General features: G+C 36.9%; 1 protein-coding gene and 1 long non-coding RNA gene across 2 annotated transcripts; one reads left to right on the forward strand and one right to left on the reverse strand.

Annotated features, from left to right (window-relative positions):
* Window positions 1-5,725: 5,725 nt before the first annotated feature.
* On the reverse strand, window positions 5,726-6,446 carry LOC142644261 (uncharacterized). Its single transcript, XM_075818910.1, has 2 exons — window positions 6,173-6,446; window positions 5,726-6,114 (listed from the first exon to the last, which is right to left on the reverse strand). Exons 1-2 carry the CDS (start codon window positions 6,444-6,446, stop codon window positions 5,726-5,728), a joined length of 663 nt encoding a protein of 220 aa, XP_075675025.1.
* An 8,282-nt stretch (window positions 6,447-14,728) lies between these two features.
* LOC142644606 (uncharacterized) lies at window positions 14,729-17,462 on the forward strand. Its single transcript, XR_012845943.1, has 2 exons — window positions 14,729-14,926; window positions 16,913-17,462. It is a non-coding gene; the product is annotated as an uncharacterized LOC142644606 (long non-coding RNA).
* The last annotated feature ends 2,230 nt before the right edge of the window (window positions 17,463-19,692 follow it).

Raw genomic sequence — 19,692 nt, forward strand, 5'->3', positions numbered from 1 at the left:
TGGGCTTTTTCGTCAACTTTTGACAAGTCCAAAGTTACCATTAATTATATTTAATACCACTGTATAAATATAATTGCACTCTAGGCCTTATTAATAAATTATATCCCAAGACTTTATTATACACGCAACCTCTTCATAAAATATTCGTAGTAACACAAAGTCATAAATGTCAACTGCCACTTTGTAAATTACTACATCTTAATCCTTGAGTATCCGGTTTAATCCTTTAAGTTATTCATCATATATTTATGAAATCCAATTTCATAAATATATACTTTAGTAACTATTTACTAAAGTAGTTAGTCCTAACATTCTGAATAACAAACCCATTAAACTTATCTCAAGGGAATATTTTGTATCTCCATTAAGAGACTATGAATTCCATCTTGAGAATATATGTTCCATCAACACTAAATGTGGTTGCCCAATATACTGAGGTTTTGACCGTAACTTTAGATCTCACTCCTGATATATCAAAGCAACCTACACTTCATGATCATGTCCATTATTTTCTCAAGATTAAGAGTTCATGTAAATAAAAGTTGTGAGATTTATTATTCATTTGACAATCATTAAGAGAATAATAAATCTCACAGTGGTCCAGTTCAATCTGTGTTAAAATATATCAACATACTAACTAGAAGTCTCCACTTCCATGATCGAGACAAATCATCTTAGTTGATATGTTATAATCTTTACAGATGAAATGTCCAATTTGTGAGTTTACAAAGGACTTGTGATTTATATCTTTTGTGACTCTTCACATAAATCACATACTATACATCTCATGGACTATATGATAATGTTCAATGTTCAATATTCATGTTACCATTATTTTAGATTATAATAAAACAACTTATTAATACAACATTAAGTCATACATAATGTCATATATAGCATCATACAATAAGATTTAAGGGCACTAATCCTAACAATCTCCCACTTGCCCTAAAGACTATTGTGCACTAATCTAACTCCCATTCCCTCCAAATGTGACTCGAAAGTCCTTTGAGGCAAGGCTTTGGTAAAGGGATCTGCTAGATTATTTGCACTTTCAATCTTTGCTACTACTACATCTTCACGAGTAACAATGTCTCGAATGATGTGGTACTTTCTTTCTATGTGCTTTCCTTTCTTGTGATTCCTTGGATCCTTGGATTGTACAACCGCTCTACTATTGTCACAGAACAATGTGATAGGAATTTGCTCAATTCTCACAACACCAAGATCATAAAGGAATTTTTTGAGCCAAACAGCTTCTTTTGTCGCCTCACAAGCATCAACATATTCAGTTTCCATGGTGGAGTCTGCAATACAAGATTGCTTAACACTCTTCCAACTTATGGCTCCACCTCTCAAGGTGAATACACAACCTGAAGTGGACTTTCTAGAATCAAGATTTGATTGAAAATCCGAATCTGTATAGCCAATGGGAATCAAATCCTCACATCGGTAAACAAGTATATAATCTCTTGTTCTTGGTAGATACTTAAGAATATGCTTTACAATTTGCCAATGTTTTGGTCTTGGATTTGATTGATATCGACTGACCATGCCAATTGAATAACAGATATCTGGTCTAGTACAAAGCATGGCATACATGAGACTTCCCACTATAGAAGCATAAGGAACTTGTCTCATCATATTTTCTTCCTCTTGAGTCTTAGGCTTTTGGTCATTAGACAGAAGGACTCCATGTCTGAAAGGAAGTAATCCTTTCTTGGAGTTTTGCATGCTAAACTGTTCTAAAACCTTATCTATATATCCAGCTTGTGATAACCCTAACATCATCTTGCGATCTAGCCAAAGCTTGATCCCTAGAATATAGTTAGCTTCACACAAGTCCTCCATATCAAGTTGGCTTGACAACCAAATTTTAACCAATGACATTACCCCTACGTCATTTCCAATGAGTAGAATATCATCAACATAAAGCACTAGGAACATTACTACTTTGTCTCGATGTCTTTTGCACACACATGATTCATCAAGATTTTTTTCAAAACCAAATGACTTGATTGTTTGATCAAATCTGATGTTCCATGACCTAAATGCTTACTTAAGTCCATAAATGGACCTTTTCAACTTGCATACCATATGCTCTTGGCTCTTTGCTATGAAACCTTCCGGTTGCATCATATAGATTTCCTCTTCAAGATTTCCATTTAGAAATTTAGTTTTGGCATCCATTTGCCAAATCTCATAATCATAATGAGCAGCAATGGATAAGAGAATTCTGATAGATTTAAGCATTGCTACTGGTGAAAAGGTTTCTTCATAATCAATACCTTCTTTTTTAATATACCCTTTCGCCACTAGCCTTGTTTTAAATGTTTCAACCTTTCCATCTATCACTCTCTTCCTCTTGTAAACCTATTTGCAACCAATAGGTTTAATACCGTTAGGCGCCTTTACAAGATCCCAAACTCGATTGGAATACATGGAATCTAATTCAGATTTCATAGCTTTGACCCAATGATGAGCATCTATATCATTCATTACTTCTTCATAAGTGTAAGGATCAGTTTCAGCCTCTTCTGAGATAGCTTCATAAGTTTCTCCCAGACCTATAAACCTTATAGGTGGCTTTACAATCCTCCAACTCCAACGAGGCACCTGTGTACTAGACATCTCATGAGTAATATCTTGTGGTGTATCTAATACAACCACATCTTCCCTAGTTTCATCCATTGGTTGTTCAATTAAAAGGTCATTCATTTCAGCCAAAATAACTCTACTTCTAGGAGTATAATCATCCATATAGTCATTTTCCAAGAATTTGGCATTTGTACTAACAAACAGTTTATTATCTCTATGAACATAGAATAAACCTTCAACAGTTCCCTTTGGATATCCTACAAAGAAAACCACTTCTGTTTTAGACTATAACTTGTTAGACTTTCCTTTCAACACATGTGCCAGACAACTCCAAATATGGAGATGTTTCATACTAGGCTTACATTCATTCCACAACTCTACAGGTATTTTAGGAACAGACATTGAAGGTACTAAATTCAGAAGATACATTACAGTAGTTAAGGCATATTCCCAAAAAGAAATTGGTAGAGTTAAATAACTCATCATGAATCTAACCATATCTAAACATTGATTGACGTTGCTATTCCTGGATTTTTAAAGCAACCTCCTTTGCCTGGCACCCAAGACGCACAATTACTAGCCCCACTTGTATCTAAACTACTTTTCTCCCAAGAGCAACCTATTCTCTCTGAAGACAAGTAAGAAGAGCATGCGCCCAAACCTACTCAAGAAGACTTGGATAAAGACTTCGAAGTCTTTTATCAAGAAGAAACTAAGGATCTCCCAGCCTCATCTCATCTTCGTCTTCCCGTCGCCTCTATGAGTACCAATCAAGAAGCATCCTACATTCCTAAAGCAATGGTTCTAGAAGAGAAGACCCCAGATTTGCTAGCCTTACTCACTGCACATGCTAGGGGTAATACCCCTACAGTTCCTATGGTACCTCAACCGCCAACCCCCGCCCCTACACGTGCTCCTTCTAGTGATGCTACCGAAAAGAAAAGAAAAAGAGGCAAGGGATCCGAGGGTGCCGAGGAGGAGAAATAACCTGCCCAATACAAAAACCACCTGCGAAGGAGTCCAAGGCCTCAATATGGAAGAAGAGTACCTCTTTTGGACCCTCCAAAGGTGCTGAGGGAGAGCAGCGTTCCAAGGCCTCAATATGGAACCCAGCTTTTGTATTGAGTTCGGGGGATCTAGTTATGGATGATGCCTCCCTTCGGGACCCCCAGAAGGGCAGGTCTGGTATCCTGTCCGAGTGTTTGGAGAAGGCACTCTTTCTTCCCGAGGACATGCACGAACTCCAATCCTTGCGGAAGTGTGAGGTGTTTCTATCACTTAAGAGAGACCTCGCCAAGCTATGCACTTAATTCCTTATCTTTATATGTTTAAAATTTTTATCCTGGTACTTATACACATGTTTTTGTAGGCTATGCAAACATCCTTCATTGCTGAAGAATGGGTGGACCATGCCTTATCTAATACTCGTGAGGTAGAGAATAATCTGGAGCTATTTGAGAAGGTCCATGCCGACTCAGAAAAAAGACTCAAGGACACCCTATTCCACCTAGCTGAGGTGGAAAAGGCGTGCAAGAATGCTGAGTAGGCCTTGGCCGTGTTCAAGAAACAGGCGTGGGTTTCTCTAAAGAAGGTTGAAACATAGCTAGCCTTGGCAATAGAAAAGACCAAGCAATAGTAGAGACAGCTTGAAGTGAAAGATGCCAAGAAAGCAAAGGCTTAGCAGGCCATCTACGATGCAGGTATGACAAAGACTGCTCAAAGCTCGACTGCCCAACTTCGGGATGTTGCTCGGGCCTTCTGTGTCGAAGTCTGGGGTGAAGTTCTTAGTGCTGCAGGGGTGAATATGGACTCCAATTTGAGGGAGGCAGAGAGGATTTATTACCCTCAACCCCTTCGCATTGCTCCTACCCTTGTTTCCACTCCCCCCAACCTGAGCTCCACCTCTTCAGCACCCAAGCCCGATGTGCCTTCAACTTCTGTCATTTCTTTTGAGAAAGAGAAGGAACAATAGCCTCAATCTCCTGTTGTGGAACTTGGACTAGAAGACGTTATTGAAGTTGAAAAGAATAAGAAGAAGAAAGGGAAAGCCAAAGATGTAACTAACTAGGTCTCTTTAGCTTCTAGCACATAGGATGATTTTGTAGGGCACATAGTTTTAATAGGACTTGTACTTTTTGTGACATTTAGTTTTTGAATAGAAATATATGCAAGTTTTTCTCCGTTCATTTTTTTTGGTGCTATTAACCTTCCTTAATTGTAATTTTTTTGTTTCTATCATCAATAAGTATACTTCGTAAATGAAAGCAGATAGCATGTGACATTACCATGTACATTAGATTTACTTTCTACCTTACTTCTAATTTGTATTTGATTTTTGGTTCCCTGATACAAACTTGCCCTAGGCTTTAAAACCCATGAAGCCATACACAATAATCTATCAATAAAAGGGGAATATAACTAAATCTTGCACTTGAGGAATTATTTAAGATTATAGGTTTGCCCAATACTTAGACATTTTTACATAAATGTTAATTTACTCAAGGCTTGTGACTCGAGGAATCGAACAAGACCGAGGTTCTGTTTAACACTTAAACAATTTTATATAAGAGTTAATTTACCCAAGGCCTGTGACCCAAGGAGTCGAATAAGACCGAGGTTCTATTTAGCACTTAAACAATTTTATATAAGAGTTAATTTACCCAAGGCTTGTGACCCAAGGAGCCGAACAAGACTGAGGTTCTATTTAACACTTAAAACATTTTATATAAGAGTTAATTTACCTAAGGCTTGTGACCTGAGGAGTCGAACAAGACCGAGGTTCTGTTTAACACTTAAACAATTGTCCATAAGTCATCACGATTTAACTTTCTACTACAACAAAAAGTAAATGAACAAGAAATGAACAAAAACCTTCATATTATTAATAATAATAACGTCGTAGATTATTTACATTCCATGGGTGTATGATCACATTCGCATCTAAGTCTTCTAAGTAATAAGCACCAATGCCTGCCACTGATGTTACTCGGTACGGGCCTTCCCAATTGGGGCCTAGCTTTCCCCATACTGGATTTTTCGCCATTCCCACCACTTTTCTTAAGACCAAATCCCCCGAGGTTAGCAGCCTCAACTTTATTCCCTTGTCATACCCTTGCCTAAGTTTTTGTTAATAATGCGCCATTTTAACCATGGCTACCTCTCTTCTTTCCTCAATCAACTCTAAGCTGGTTGAAAGTTGACGGTTATTCTCTTCAACACTAAACTGGTCAGTCTTCAAGGTCGGGAACCCTACTTCAAGAGGAATGACCGCTTTAGATCCATAAGTCATCGAAAAAGGAGTCTCTCCTATTGATCTTCTGGGTGCGGTGTGATAAGTCCACAATACATGGGGCAATTCATCTACCCACCTTCCTTTCACATTGTCCAGCCTTTTCTTTAACCCAGATACTATGGCCTTATTGATTTCTTTGTCCTGCCCATTTCCTTGTAGATAAGCAGGATTAGAATATCTATTTTCAGATTCCCAACTCCCCACTGTACCTCCTAAAGGCTTTGCTGTCAAATTGGAGCCCGTTGTCTGAGATCAGCGTATGAGGGACCCTAAATCTAGTACCAATGTTTCTCCAAATAAACCCCTTTGCATCCACGTCCCTAATATTAGAAAGAGGTTTGGCCTCCACCCACTTGGTGATGTAGTCTGTCCCGACGAGGAGCCATCTTCGGTTTCCCGCAGCCTTAGAAAATGGTCCCACAATATCCAAGCCCCATTGGGCAAACGACCAAGGACTAGAGAACTGAGTCAAGACCCTTCCAGGCTGATGAATATTTGGGGCATACCTCTGACATTGTTCACACTTCTTAACATTTTCTTCAGCAGCTTTCTGCATACTTGACCACCAATATCCCTAGGTGAGGGCTCTATAAGATAAACACCTCCCACCAGTATGACTCCCATAGATTCCCTCATGTAATTCCTTTAATAGGGGATTCACGGCCCCTAGATGAACGCATAAAAGATATGGTCCCGAGTGGGAACGCTTATACAACTTTTCTACCTTAGACAGCCAATAAAGTGGGCCTTCCTACATATCTTCTCAGCCTCACTCCTATCTTCGGGTAGGTGACCTTGCTTTAAGAATGTAACCAATGGGTCCATCCAACTCGGCCAACTTGGATACTATGCACTTCAACCGAAGGCTGCTCTCCATGGTTGGGAGCAACCATATCTTCCACAATAATAACCCGAGGTAGGCATGATCACGAAGAGGTAGCCAGCATAGCCAACGAATCTACATGGGAGTTTTGTCCCCTCGGGATTTGCCTTAAAGTGAAACTTTTAAAGTAAGCTTGAGCTCGCCTAACCTTGATAAGATATCCTTGCATTCGTTCATCTCTAGCCTCAAATTCACCATTAACTTACCCAACAACTAAGCATGAATCTGAATATATCTCTATAACTTCCCCCCAAGCTTGCTGACCATTGCCATCCCCGCCAACAAAGCTTCATACTTAGCTTCGTTATTCGTAGCCAGGAAGCCTAAACGTAAGGATTTCTCCACTATCAACTTCTCGAGGGTTACCAACACAATTCCTACTCTAGAGCCTTTTCGATTTGCCGCCCCATCCGTGTGTACTTCCCAGATTGCAATAGCAAAAACTGAGGCCACCAAAACACCCATTCTTGCTTTCTCATTATCTGTAATGTTCTTAGTAAACTCAGCAATGAAATCTGCCAGAACTTGCCCTTTTTATAGCAGTACGAGGCATATACCTAACATCAAAGGCCCAAAGCATGGTTCCCCATTTAGCAATACTGCCCGTGTAGTCGGACTTTTGTAATAATGCCTGTAAAGGAAGTTGCGTAAGAATGACCATAGTATGCACTTAGAGATAATGGGAAAGCTTCCTCGTAGCATGTATAATGGCTAATATTGCTTTTTCCAAGGGCAAATAGCGAGTCTCTGCCTTATGCAAGGACTTGCTAACATAGTAGACAAGTTTTTGAACTCCATTCTCTTTTCTAACCAAAATCAAGCTTACTGCATGATTCATGATTGCTATGTAGGCGTATAAAACCTCCTCCTTTTCGGGTCGGGAGAGAATAGGGGGATGTGATAAGTATTACTTTAGCTCTTCAAAGGCTGATACACACTCCTCTATCCACTCAAAATTCTTCCACTTATGAAGGAGTTAGAAGAAGGGTCGACACCTATCTACTGTCCGAGAAATGAACCTATTTAATGCCACTGTCATCCCTGTCAACTTTTGCACTTCCTTGGGATTCTAGGGAGGATGTAAGTTTTTATTGGCCTTAATCTGATCGGGATTAACCTCTATTCCTCGGTGCGTGATCATGTAGCCCAAGAACTTTCCCGAGCTGACTCCGAAAGAACACTTAGATGTGTTCAAGCGTAGTTTATGTTCCCATAACACCGAAAACACCTTTTCTAGGTCTGCCAAGTGTTTTGAGGCATGCCTGCTCTTTACCACCATGTCATCAATGTATGCCTCCACATTCCTTCCAATCTGTGCTTCAAACATTCGTGTCACTGTTCTTTGATATGTGGATCCAACATTTTTGAGACCAAAAGGCATTACCCGATAATAATAATTACCCGTAGGAGTTCAGAAAGTAGTTTTTTCTTGGTTAGAGGTATCTCTGAAAAGCATCCAAGAAGCTCATTTGAGGATGCCCAACTATCGCATCTACCAACTGGTCAATTCGAGGAATAGGAAAGGGATATTTTGGGTAGACTGTATTCAGATCCATGAAATCTACACACAAATCTTCCCCACTACCGTATTGGCTAACCACTCAAGATAAAAGATTTCCTTGATTACCCCAGCTTGCTTAAGTTTATTCACTTCCTTATTCACTGCTTTCGTATGTTCTTTTGAAGAGCGTCGGGGTGGTTGTCTTATGGGCACAATATTAGAATTTACATTTAGCCGATGACATATAAACTTGGGATCAACTTCTAGTGCATCATAAGTACTCCAGGCGAACACATCCAAGTTGTTTTTCAAAATGCTTCAAATTTTGAATTTTCAAATTCTTTCCCATGATCACTCCTTATTTTGACTATGGGAACTCCCTTCTCATTATGGAGCTTCTTGCATAACCTTTCCATCTTGTCGCACGCCTCCAACTTCTCTCTAAGGAACTCTACCTAATAATATCTTAAGAAATCATCAACCACCACCATGATGTATTGTTTTCCACCCAAGCTTTCTGTTCTTATTGGACCCATTAGATCTACATGGAGTAACTCCAAAGGATGAGAGGTAGCCACTACATTAACTTTGGGATGGGTTGATTTTGTTTGTTTTCCCAATTGACATGGACCACAAAAATTGTTCTCAGCCTTTCCAAACTTTGGCAAGCCAATCACCGCTTCAAGCTTTGAGATCTTTGCTACCTGCTTGTAATTTTCATGCCCAAACCGTTGATGCCACAGCTCCAATAGATTTACTCGAGCACTTCAACATGATATGTTTGGCTTGGGAACAACACCATAGCAATTTTCCGTGGTTCTAAGTCCCTTCAAGACTTGAACACCTCCTTCATTGAGAATTAAACATCCCTTATTTGAGAATTGAACTATGAAGTCTTCATCGCATATTTGGGTTATACTCATCAAGTTCACTTTTAAACCTTTTATGTAAAGAACATCAGTCAACAAGGGAAGTCCCGGAATATCAATGGTTCCTTTTCCAAGAACTTGTGAATGGCTACCATCTTCAAAAGTCACAAAGCCGCCTTCCTTCTCCTTGAGAGTTTTGAACAGTGCTTTATCTCCGGTCATGTGCCTCGAACATCCGCTGTCAAGATACCACAAGCACGAATTAAATACCTTCAATGAGGTATGAACGAAAAGACAAGCATGAGATAAACACTCTTAATCCTCAAAGATACACTCCTCTTCTTTTACTTCATTCAAATATGAGTAAAGATTTCTTTTCAAACCATCAATTTTATCACACAAATGTCTATTCCTTCTCTTGTATTCAGCAATTAAGGAATTAGACTCACACAAGCTATTATGAATATCATGATTTCTTTGTTCAAAGGATTTCAACATGTGTACAAAAATTCTAGCATGTTTCTTAGATTTGAATAACTCTAAAAATTCATTGCTAGGACAATCTCTATAGATACTCATAGAGTCATTTTCACAAACACATGAACTACACTTCATGTTAGCCTTAGCCATAACACTATCCATAGCAAGGCAAGGGGTCTAGGATCGCACTTAGGTAATGAAACCACAACAAGTGCACCCGCTCTAATACCAATTGAAAGCTCAGATTTGTGTTAAAAACACAAGAGATGTTTAGACCCCAAATTAAAAATTATGGCTCTGTTGATTTTACTCTAACTTAAACTAAGTGCGGAATAGAGTAAATGTGAGCGAACAAACAATACAACTACTTTAAGCCATATTCATTAAAACACAGCAGTAGAATGAAAGCTAAAAGAGTAGAGAAGAGAGATGCAAACACAAGATAACACTCCGATGTGTTATCGAAGAGGAAACCGAAGAACTCGGCGAAAAACCTCTCCGCCGCCCTCCAAGTAGTAAATCGATCCACTAGACAATAAGTTGGGATACATGAATAGTAAAAGACCCTCCAAGCCTAGTCTACCTAGTGCACCTAAGCCCTCCAAGCTCCTACTCCAACAAGGCTTCTCGAAATCGTGTTTTGTTTAGCTTTTTGGATTTTGCAATGCCCCGATTGCATCCGCCAAAACTTGGCTTCTTACAATGCTTCCCAGCAGCACCAAAAACTCACTGGACATCCAGTATGGGTGTGGTAAGTGTTCGGGCTATCAACCTCTCAAGGATTTAGAAATGGAGAGGTAGGAGTAGAGGAAAACCACAATGGATGGTGTGTAGAATTATGGGTATGACAATCTCACACTCTCAAGGGTTTAAGGCTAGGGTTTTCTCTTTAGAAAAGCTCTTTACTCAATATGTGGGTAATGATGGTATATATAGTGTGTATGAGGATGTAGTGGAGCAGATAGGACAAAATAGCAAAACAGACTATTTCGTGGGTATCTCGCGGGAAGGCCTTACCCGTGAGACACTTGCGAAAACCAGCTGTCACCATCTGTCATGACTCTTCACATTCCAGTCATGTGCAGGGCACATGCCTCTCTTCGTGGGATGGCTAGTCGCGAGCTACCCGTGAAAACTCCTTTAGTCTTCAAAAGATGCCTTGAGTCTTCACATACTCTCTCTCTCTCACATAACCCTTACAAATAAATCTAACATAAAATACAGGGTACAAAGATTGGACAAAATTACAATAAAATTTGACATGGAATTAAAGCCAACACAAAATAGTTGTAAATCACAACTTTACACATTTAATGTGGAGGTAGTAGGTAAGCCTTGATAGGAAACTTCTTCCAGCTGCCTTGGCCTTCTCCTAGGAGGCTACCTTTCCCACTCGGGCGCTCACGTGACATTGTGCACCTTCCCTATCCTTTTCTCAGGTAAACCAACTTCTTAAGTCAAATGTGCTTTAAAAATGAATTGATGAAGGATATATCACTCCTTATCCTTCTCGATCTTGGACCCCCACCAGTTATGTTTCCTAGTGTGTGTGTTACTTAACAATAACATGATATTCATAAAGAAAACTATATATAAATAAGTAAACATTCAAACTTTGGTGTGTATTCTCAAATTGAAACTATGGTGGGCCTTTTTGAGATTATGGGTTAGGCTTCCTCTTGCCACACTACGACCCAAAGGTTCTGGGTAAGAGAGTTAGGACCGGTCTGATTGCAACTCACCTCAATCTGGCTTGTGCGGAAACTAGAGCCCCTTTGTTAATACCTTGGTCACATGCCCATGGTAGATGAGACTGTTACAAGAAAGTTATGGCAGGCAAGTATAATATAACAATAATAAAGGAAATGCACTTACTGTTAGCCAGGACAAGCAAAGAATTCCCAACTAAAAAAAAAAGAAAAAGAGCACTATGACAATAAAGACGCAATATAAATAAAATAAAAATAATGAAGATGAGATAGCACCAATATTTAATCGATAAGAAAACAAATAAATAGTTAGTTTTCCGCGATTGGTTGCCTTACGGAGCTAAGAATAGAGGGGGAGAAAAGATTAGCCTATTGGTGCATGCTTGCCGTCTCACTCTTGCCTACTCTCTCTGCTTTTCTTTCTAACTTTCTTTCTTTTCTAAGTTTTGCTTCTTTGTTTATCACACTCTTCTTTCTTTTACTTTCGTGTTCTTGATCTTTTCGTGGTTCTAGTTGTGTTCCCTTACTATGCACAACAAAGGCTCCTTTTATATTGCCTGTCGTGACTAGGTTTTTACCATTTCACCCCTTTAACCATTTTTGTCTTGGTGTGGGTGTCCTTCTAGACCACCCACTGGTTTGTCAGCTGCCAGCCACCACCACTTACCTGTGCTAGCTGTGCCATATCCCATTACCAGATAAATAGTCTTATTTTTTTGCTTGTTCATCATGGCATTCCCATCCAGATAAGGGTGAGCATTGCCTCTCACTATCCCTCATGGCATGCACTTAGTGATTTCAACTCATCTTTCTTTCTTTTGGGTAGTATGTCATCCAGCAGGACATTTCCCCTAAAAGGGTTTGAGCGGGAACCCTAGAATAGGCCCCCCATTCTCCCCACCACCAGACCATACACTTTCTTAACTTTGACCCATGGCCCACCACTCCTGTATTGGCTGGGTACATGTTGGTGGTGCTTAAGCCTTGTGCGTGCTCTAATTCCGTGTGTGTCCATAGGTTGTTTGTTGCTCATGCATTTGCCATGACTTGATGGCTTGTTTGTGCATTTTGCTACTCATTCTTGGCCTCTTATGATGTGAATAGGTCTTTGGGCCTTTGTTCTTTATAGCTTGCTTCCTTCTTGAGCTGGGTCTTGCTTGATTGTGGGCTTTTCTTCTTTTAATCCGTCCTTTGTTCCTTCTGTGGGTTTGCTAGCACTTCTACCATGCCATCTTGCCATTCTTGTTGTGCTATTGTATGACTCGTGCTTGCTGGGCTTTCTTTTGGGTTTGATGTATACTTTCTCTTTGCTTAATTCCAGCGGCCCAGTATTATCATTGGGCTAGTATTCATACTAGTTTGGGCTTTCTTGACCCATTTCATTGTTTACGAGCATCATTGGCCCATTTCATCTTTTTTGGGCATCCTCAGCCCATTTCCTTTCCTCGAGCATCCTTGGCCCATTCTAATTCTATATTTTCATGGGCTTTTGCTAAGTCTTTTGGATTTCCTCGGCCCAATTACCATATCCTTTACTTTTGGGGTTCATGGTCTTTCCATCGACCCTTTACTCATTTAATTCATTACTTTAGGTCTCTTTGGCCTATTCTTGCTTGCTTTCTATTTCATATCATGCCCATGGGTTTACTACTATTCTTCTCTGGGCTCCTTTAGGCCCATTTGCTCTCTTTGAGGCCCATTTGCTATTTTCTAAGCCTATGACCTATTATTCCTACCATTCAGGCTTAATGGTTTCTTCTTAATTTACTAACTATTTTCCTTCCATATTGCTAGGCTTCTTCCCGCTATGGACCTCCTTGCCAAAGTGAGCATCAACAGAAACAAAATGTCAATCATTGTACATCTAAAATTAAACACAACTACTAGATTATTTTTCAAGATATTAGATTGTGAAATTCGTTTTGAAGTTTGTAATTCTTTGTCAAAGCTATCCAATAGGCAATTTGTAATTCTTTTTCTTTGTTTTGGAACATTAATAATGTGTGGAAGTAAAACTTGTGTGTTTGTTTTAATTAGATTTTCAATGGGTAGACTAGAATTCTTTACATTTGTGCAATTTTTTTTTTTTTTTTTTTTGTTAACAATATCAGAATTTGTATAATTTTATACAAGTATCAATTTGTTGAACTGAACTCTTTTGTGATATGGATAGTGAATCTATGTGGCATTTGGTATGTTGGAATCTACATTACTCCTGGCATCCAGATTCCTAAGAATGTGATTTCTTACAATCTGGATGCCTAGGAATGTAGCTAGTCTTATATTTGGTTTCATTGGGAATCTCTTAAGATTCTTAACTAGTCTCATTCTATCTTTAAATTTGAATGTGAACTACCAAGTCCTTTAAAAAAATATATACATCTAAATAAATAATGAAAAACAAAATATAAACTATTAATAATTTGTTGAGTAATACATACATAACAGCAAAAGTGAATACCTGGCAATAATAGAGAGTCCCCTTCAAACTTTTTTTTTTTTCCACACGTGAAACCTAAATAGAACTTAGTTATAAAAATATATCAACAGAGTTATTTATCATATTTATATTATTTTGGTAGGAAAAGATAAGACAAAGGAAAATATATATATTGATGATTTGTTTTATATTTTATCTTAATTGCTTAAATGATAAGGAAAAATGGTTAAAATTGTCAATTTATAACAAATACAATTTCCTTTAAGCTTGAGAATCTAGATATCCAGATGTTTTAAAGAGAATCCACATTTCTACTGAGAGGAGTTTAAAGGGGAAATTCGAATTCTCCTAGCATTTGATTTCATGGCGTGATTTGTAACCAAATATGAGAATCTTTAAACATTCATGAGAATCCTAAAATATTACCCCGTACCAAATGCCACATTAAAGTAATACATTTTATATCAAATAATTTCTTGCATGATTTACCGAGTGGCAAATACATGTTTTTTTTTTTTAATATAAAAAATCATATGAAAGATATGGATCAACCGAACCAAATTCACTTATAAGCCGCTTAAAATAATATGTTTTCTACTTGAACCAGTTTTTTAACCTAAACCTGGCTCAATCCGCCCATTTTGCCACATCTCTACATGGCTCACAATTTTTTTTTTTTATCTGTTTTTTTAGAATCTCGTAGCTAGCTAGTTGTTAAACAAGAGTCTTGTCTTTGACAACAATTGTTAGGTAAGGAAAGAATAGAATATGTATTGTCTCGTCCACGCAAGAGGAATCATCTACAGCACACGTCAAGATAGAAAGATTGGTTAAAGAGACAAGGAAGCTCCAAAACCGTAGGAAACCAAAAAGAGGTTCTATTTCAATATGTAAAAGAAACATCTTAGGTAGTCAAATTAATATAAATATAAACAGCATTACGGGATACCTTCTTTCAATCAAGTATTTCTTCATACATCCTCCAGGCCAAAGTGAAAAAAGAGCTGAATTGAAGCCTCCATTAATGGAAACCAAATATTGCGCTTGTTCTCAACCCAACTATTGTGCTTGTGCGCGCGTATATGAGGATTTTGAACCCTACTGCAAATGGCATAGAGGGGAGGAACGTGACATTCTTGAAGTCCATCTCCAGGGTACAGTATATTATTCATTTTACCTGGTCCTCGTTTGTAGGGATTTTTTTTTTTTGAAAAATAATATTATTTTATTATTAATTGTTAAAATTAGAGGTAAAATTATTTGGAAGAGTAAGTCCATTTTATTTTATGTATTGAAATTTCAAATTTGCATTGATATTATGTTTTCAAAATATGATTTCAATTATGTTTTTAAACTGAAATTCTGTTTTGAAAACCTAATTTCAACACAAAATTTGAAATTTCAATACTAAAAATTGTGTGTTTTAATCCCGATAGTGTTATTTTTAATAATAATATATAAAATAGTATTATTTTTTCAAAAAATCCCTACTTTGTGAGTTTGCAGTTACGTTTGTTTGTTTGTTTGAGAGAAAGGGAGAGAGAGTGATTCTTCAATAAATTAACCAATTAACACAAAACAATATATTTCTAAGGTAAAACGACAGTTAGAATTAAAATCTTTGAAACTTCATTTAATGTAGTATATATCAGGTCAAATGTGGTTCAAGATTTTTATATTCAGTCCTAAATTCAACAGATAGAAAAGTTCAAATTAATTCGAACTATGCCTTATAAATTATAAAATGAATTGATTAAATGAGTAGATTTGTATCCAAAATTCATATTGTTATGCATGGTAACGAAACAGAGCTTAGGGGGACTATTGCATTTCCTGGTAGATGTTAGTTTTAATACATTTCCATCAATCTTTCAGTATTTCCACTTACAAGCTAGATCTTCCCATATTATTGAGAGAGAGTGAATCTATTTCTTGTTTAAAATTTTATTTCTTGAATTTAATAGTATATAAAGCATCATGTCATTTTAAAATTTTAAATAATGTTGCACTAAATACATATTTAGATTTATGAGATTTAACTTAGCAATAAAATGGATTTATTTCAAATGAAAATCATCCTAATACATCTTCCTCTCCGCCATTGATTGATTTTTATTGTTTGTCTGGGCTTGCCTCTAAGTTCTTCGGCACATAATATTCTAGAGATAATAACCTTTGAATAATCAAGCAACAGAATTCAAACTCAAATAAATTTTGTCGAAAAAATTGTGATACCCTTTTGGGGTCTTAAGTTTATATTCATAGAAGGTGTGTATAAACACGATAAGGCTGTATAGAATAACCTCAAGTTCCTTCGTTACCCTCAATCAATTTTCAAATAGGAACTTTTGAAATTAATAAAGAACCAATTTCTTATTCGATGGTTTTGAGCAAAGAAGTGAAGAGCCATATTGTGTTATTCTCCTTAGTCCTCGTAGAGATATAAATACAATTCAATATTCATTATTACAAAAAAAAAAAAAAAAAAAAAAAAAAAAAAACCCGAGAAGAGGTGTAAGTCACATTACTATTTTTGGCTCAAACTTTGTCAAAAAAATACCTTTTAAAAAACTGTTATTTTCTAACACTCAACCCACATGGCCAACTCCATTATTAAAAGAAAGAAATTACCTAGATTTAACCATAATTTAGAAAGGACCTTGTTATATAATCAACCATATAGGTTGCTTGTTATATAATTTAAGGATATATTTAGATTTCTTTAAATTAATTTGTTTCACGATTTCAGATAATAATAAAAAAAAAAAATTGTTTCACGATTGAAGTAGTTTTCTGCTGAACTTTTTATCAGTTGTTATATATTTGAATTAAATTTGGATGAATTAATACATCAGTGATTGTTGATTATTAATTACACAAAATCAACTAAATATCACATGATTCGTATATAACATTATAACTAGAGTCAAAATCACATTAGTCATTTTAGTGGATTTAAATGGGAGTACATCTTCTGCCAAAAAGAAAAGGTGTATATATATATATATATATATATATCCAATTAATTATATTATTATTATTATTTAGCTTTTACAATTTTGCTTGCCTTGAAATTAAATCGGCTCTACCACACTGGTGGTAATGGTTAATTTCTCTTCTATCTTAATTATATTGTGCAGATTTCAACAAGGAGCAAGTAAAAGCTCAAATAAACAACCTTGGGGCCCTAAAAATCTTTGGAGAACGTCCTGTAAAGGAAACTAGATGGAGCCGCTTCAACAAAGAAATCAAAGTAGATAAGAAATGTAAAACATGTGCAATTCAGGCAAAGTTTGGTAACGGCGTTCTTTCTGTAATAATGCCTAAAACTGGGTTCAAACCCACAGAAAATGTAATAATATTGAATGGAATCTGCTGTAACGACCTTGTGATTGAGAGATCATTTTTAAACCTAAATCTGGGGAAGAAGATGGCTGTGAAAGTCTTGGCGGTTGCTGTGGTGGTGGCTTTTGGAGCTTACGCAACTTACAAGTGTAATCAGCCTTGTCTGGTTGAAAACTAAATATTGTTGTATGCTTTCAGCTTGTATAAAATAAACACATCTTTCTAAATTCCTTAATTCCAAATTGTAAATCTTGGTGCAAAATGGAGTGTTCAACTTAAATGAGAATCAATTCAGCCAAAAAAAAAAGAAAAAACTTGAATGAGAATCAGCTTCATCTACCATTATATGCTATGTTTTTGCCCTCCTGATCTATCTATCAAGCTTTTTATTTATTTATTTATTTTTATAATTCGTCTTCAAACGTATGACATTTTATACTTGACAAACTTGATGAACTTGATCTCAATGATTCTGTATATCGATTGATACTTTAACTATTGGGAGGTGCACGACACCTAATAGAAGTCCAGCCCATGTAGGATTTGTGCCCAAGATAATGAGCTTGCCACACAAGCATTGATGGAATTCTATTTCAATTAGAAATAGGTGAATGTGGCTGACAAGTCCAAGAATCCTACTCCAAATGTAAGTAGAAGTTGTGTTTAATAATGAATACTTGTAAGAATCCTAACTCAAGTCATGTTAGGAATTCATATTATGCTAGAAAAAGAAGTCTAAGGCGGCTGAACCTTTTTTGTGTATAAAATGCATGTGGGTGTGCCGCATATTGCAGAGAAAGCAAAGAAAGCGGAAGCTGCATAAGAAAAAAGAGAGAGCAGCCAAGAGAGAACCACTTAGAGTAAAGTAGATAGCCAAGAGAGAGCTGTGCGTGGAGAAGAAAATAGAAAGGAAAGGGCAAATTGTTGCTGTCTTTGAGAGAGATAATTAATGTGAGTGAGAGCAAAGAAAAATAAGATGGATTTTTTTTAGCCGTAGAGATACACAAGAATTATTGTAATTGATTTGAGAAATAGTGAATTGATTCGGAGTTTGTTCCGCGGTTTTTCCCATCAAAGAGAAAAGGTTTTCCATGTAAATTTTGTGTTCTTGTATGTGATTGTTATTTTGAATTGCTAATGTTGTTGGTAATATTATTTGGGACCTAACAAGTGGTATCAAAGCATAGGTTTGAGTGGAAGCAATGGCTGGAGAAGAAGGCAAGGCTTCAAGAATTGAGAAGTTTGATGGAATAGACTTTGGATATTGGAGGATGTAGATTGAAGATTATCTCTATGGGAAGAAATTGCATTTGCCTCTTTTGGGGACAAAACCTGATACTATAAAAGATGTAGAGTGGAATCTTCTTAATAGAAAGGTATTGAGAGTTATTTGATTAACTCTGTCAAGATCAGTTACACATAATGTTGTGAAGGAGAAGACCATTATAGATCTGATGAAGGCTTTGTCTGGCATGTATGAAAAGCAATCGGCTAACAACAAGGTACATCTGATGAAGAAGTTGTTCAATCTGAAGAAGACAAAAGGCACTCCTGTAGCTCAGCATCTAAATGGGTTCAATATGATCACAAATCAATTATCCTCGGTGGAAATTGAATTTAATGATAAGGTTCGTGCATTGATTCTTTTGGCTTTTTTACCAAACAGTTGGGAAATAATGAGAATGGTGGTGAGTAGTTCTGCAAGGAAAATCAAACTTAAATATGATGATATTCACGATTTAATTTTAAGTGAAGAGGTTCACAAGAGAGATGTGAATATAGGCAATGCACAAGATCAAGCTTTTGTCACAGAGAACAAAAGCAGAGATAGAAGCAGATGACCTGATGATCGAAAATTCAATGGTAGGTCACAATCAAGAGATAGATCTCAATTTAAGGGAACTAGAGAGTGCTTCTATTGTGGGAAAAATGGTCATATAAGAAGAGATTGTTGGAATTGGAATAATAACCAAACTGAAGGTAAAGATGAAAAGAATGATAATGAGAAAAATACTACAGTTGCTGTGATTGCTGAGAATGTTGTGGTGCTCTTTGTTGAAGAGCAAAAGTGTGAGCATGTTGCTAATAATGATGTTGAGTGGGTTGTTGATTTTGCAGCCTCCCACTATGTTATCCCTAGGAAATGGTTGTTTACCATGTACAAAGCGAGGGACTTTGGTACTGTGAAGATGGGTAATTCTAGTTATTCAAAAATTGTGGGAATTGGTAATGTGTGCATTGAAACCAATGTTGGTAGCACTGTGATGTTGAAAGATGTGCGACATATTCTAGATATAAGGATGAATGTGTTGTCAACATTGGCTATGGACCAAGTGGGTTATTGTAACTATCTTGGTAATGGAAGATGGAAACTTACTAGGGGGTCATTGGTTGTTGTACAAGGGCATGCTTGTTGCAGTATGTATAGGACTCATGTGAAGATTTGTAAGAAGAAGTTCAACAAGACTAAGATTTGGTGAAGAATCCAAAGATGAAAGTTGGGATTAATGGTGTTGATACCAAAAGGGTGAAATTTTCATTGCTTGATAGTGCTTTAGATGAGGAAGTAATAGGT

This window comes from Castanea sativa, chromosome 7 (assembly GCF_040712315.1).
Source record: "Castanea sativa cultivar Marrone di Chiusa Pesio chromosome 7, ASM4071231v1".
NCBI lineage: Eukaryota > Viridiplantae > Streptophyta > Magnoliopsida > Fagales > Fagaceae > Castanea > Castanea sativa.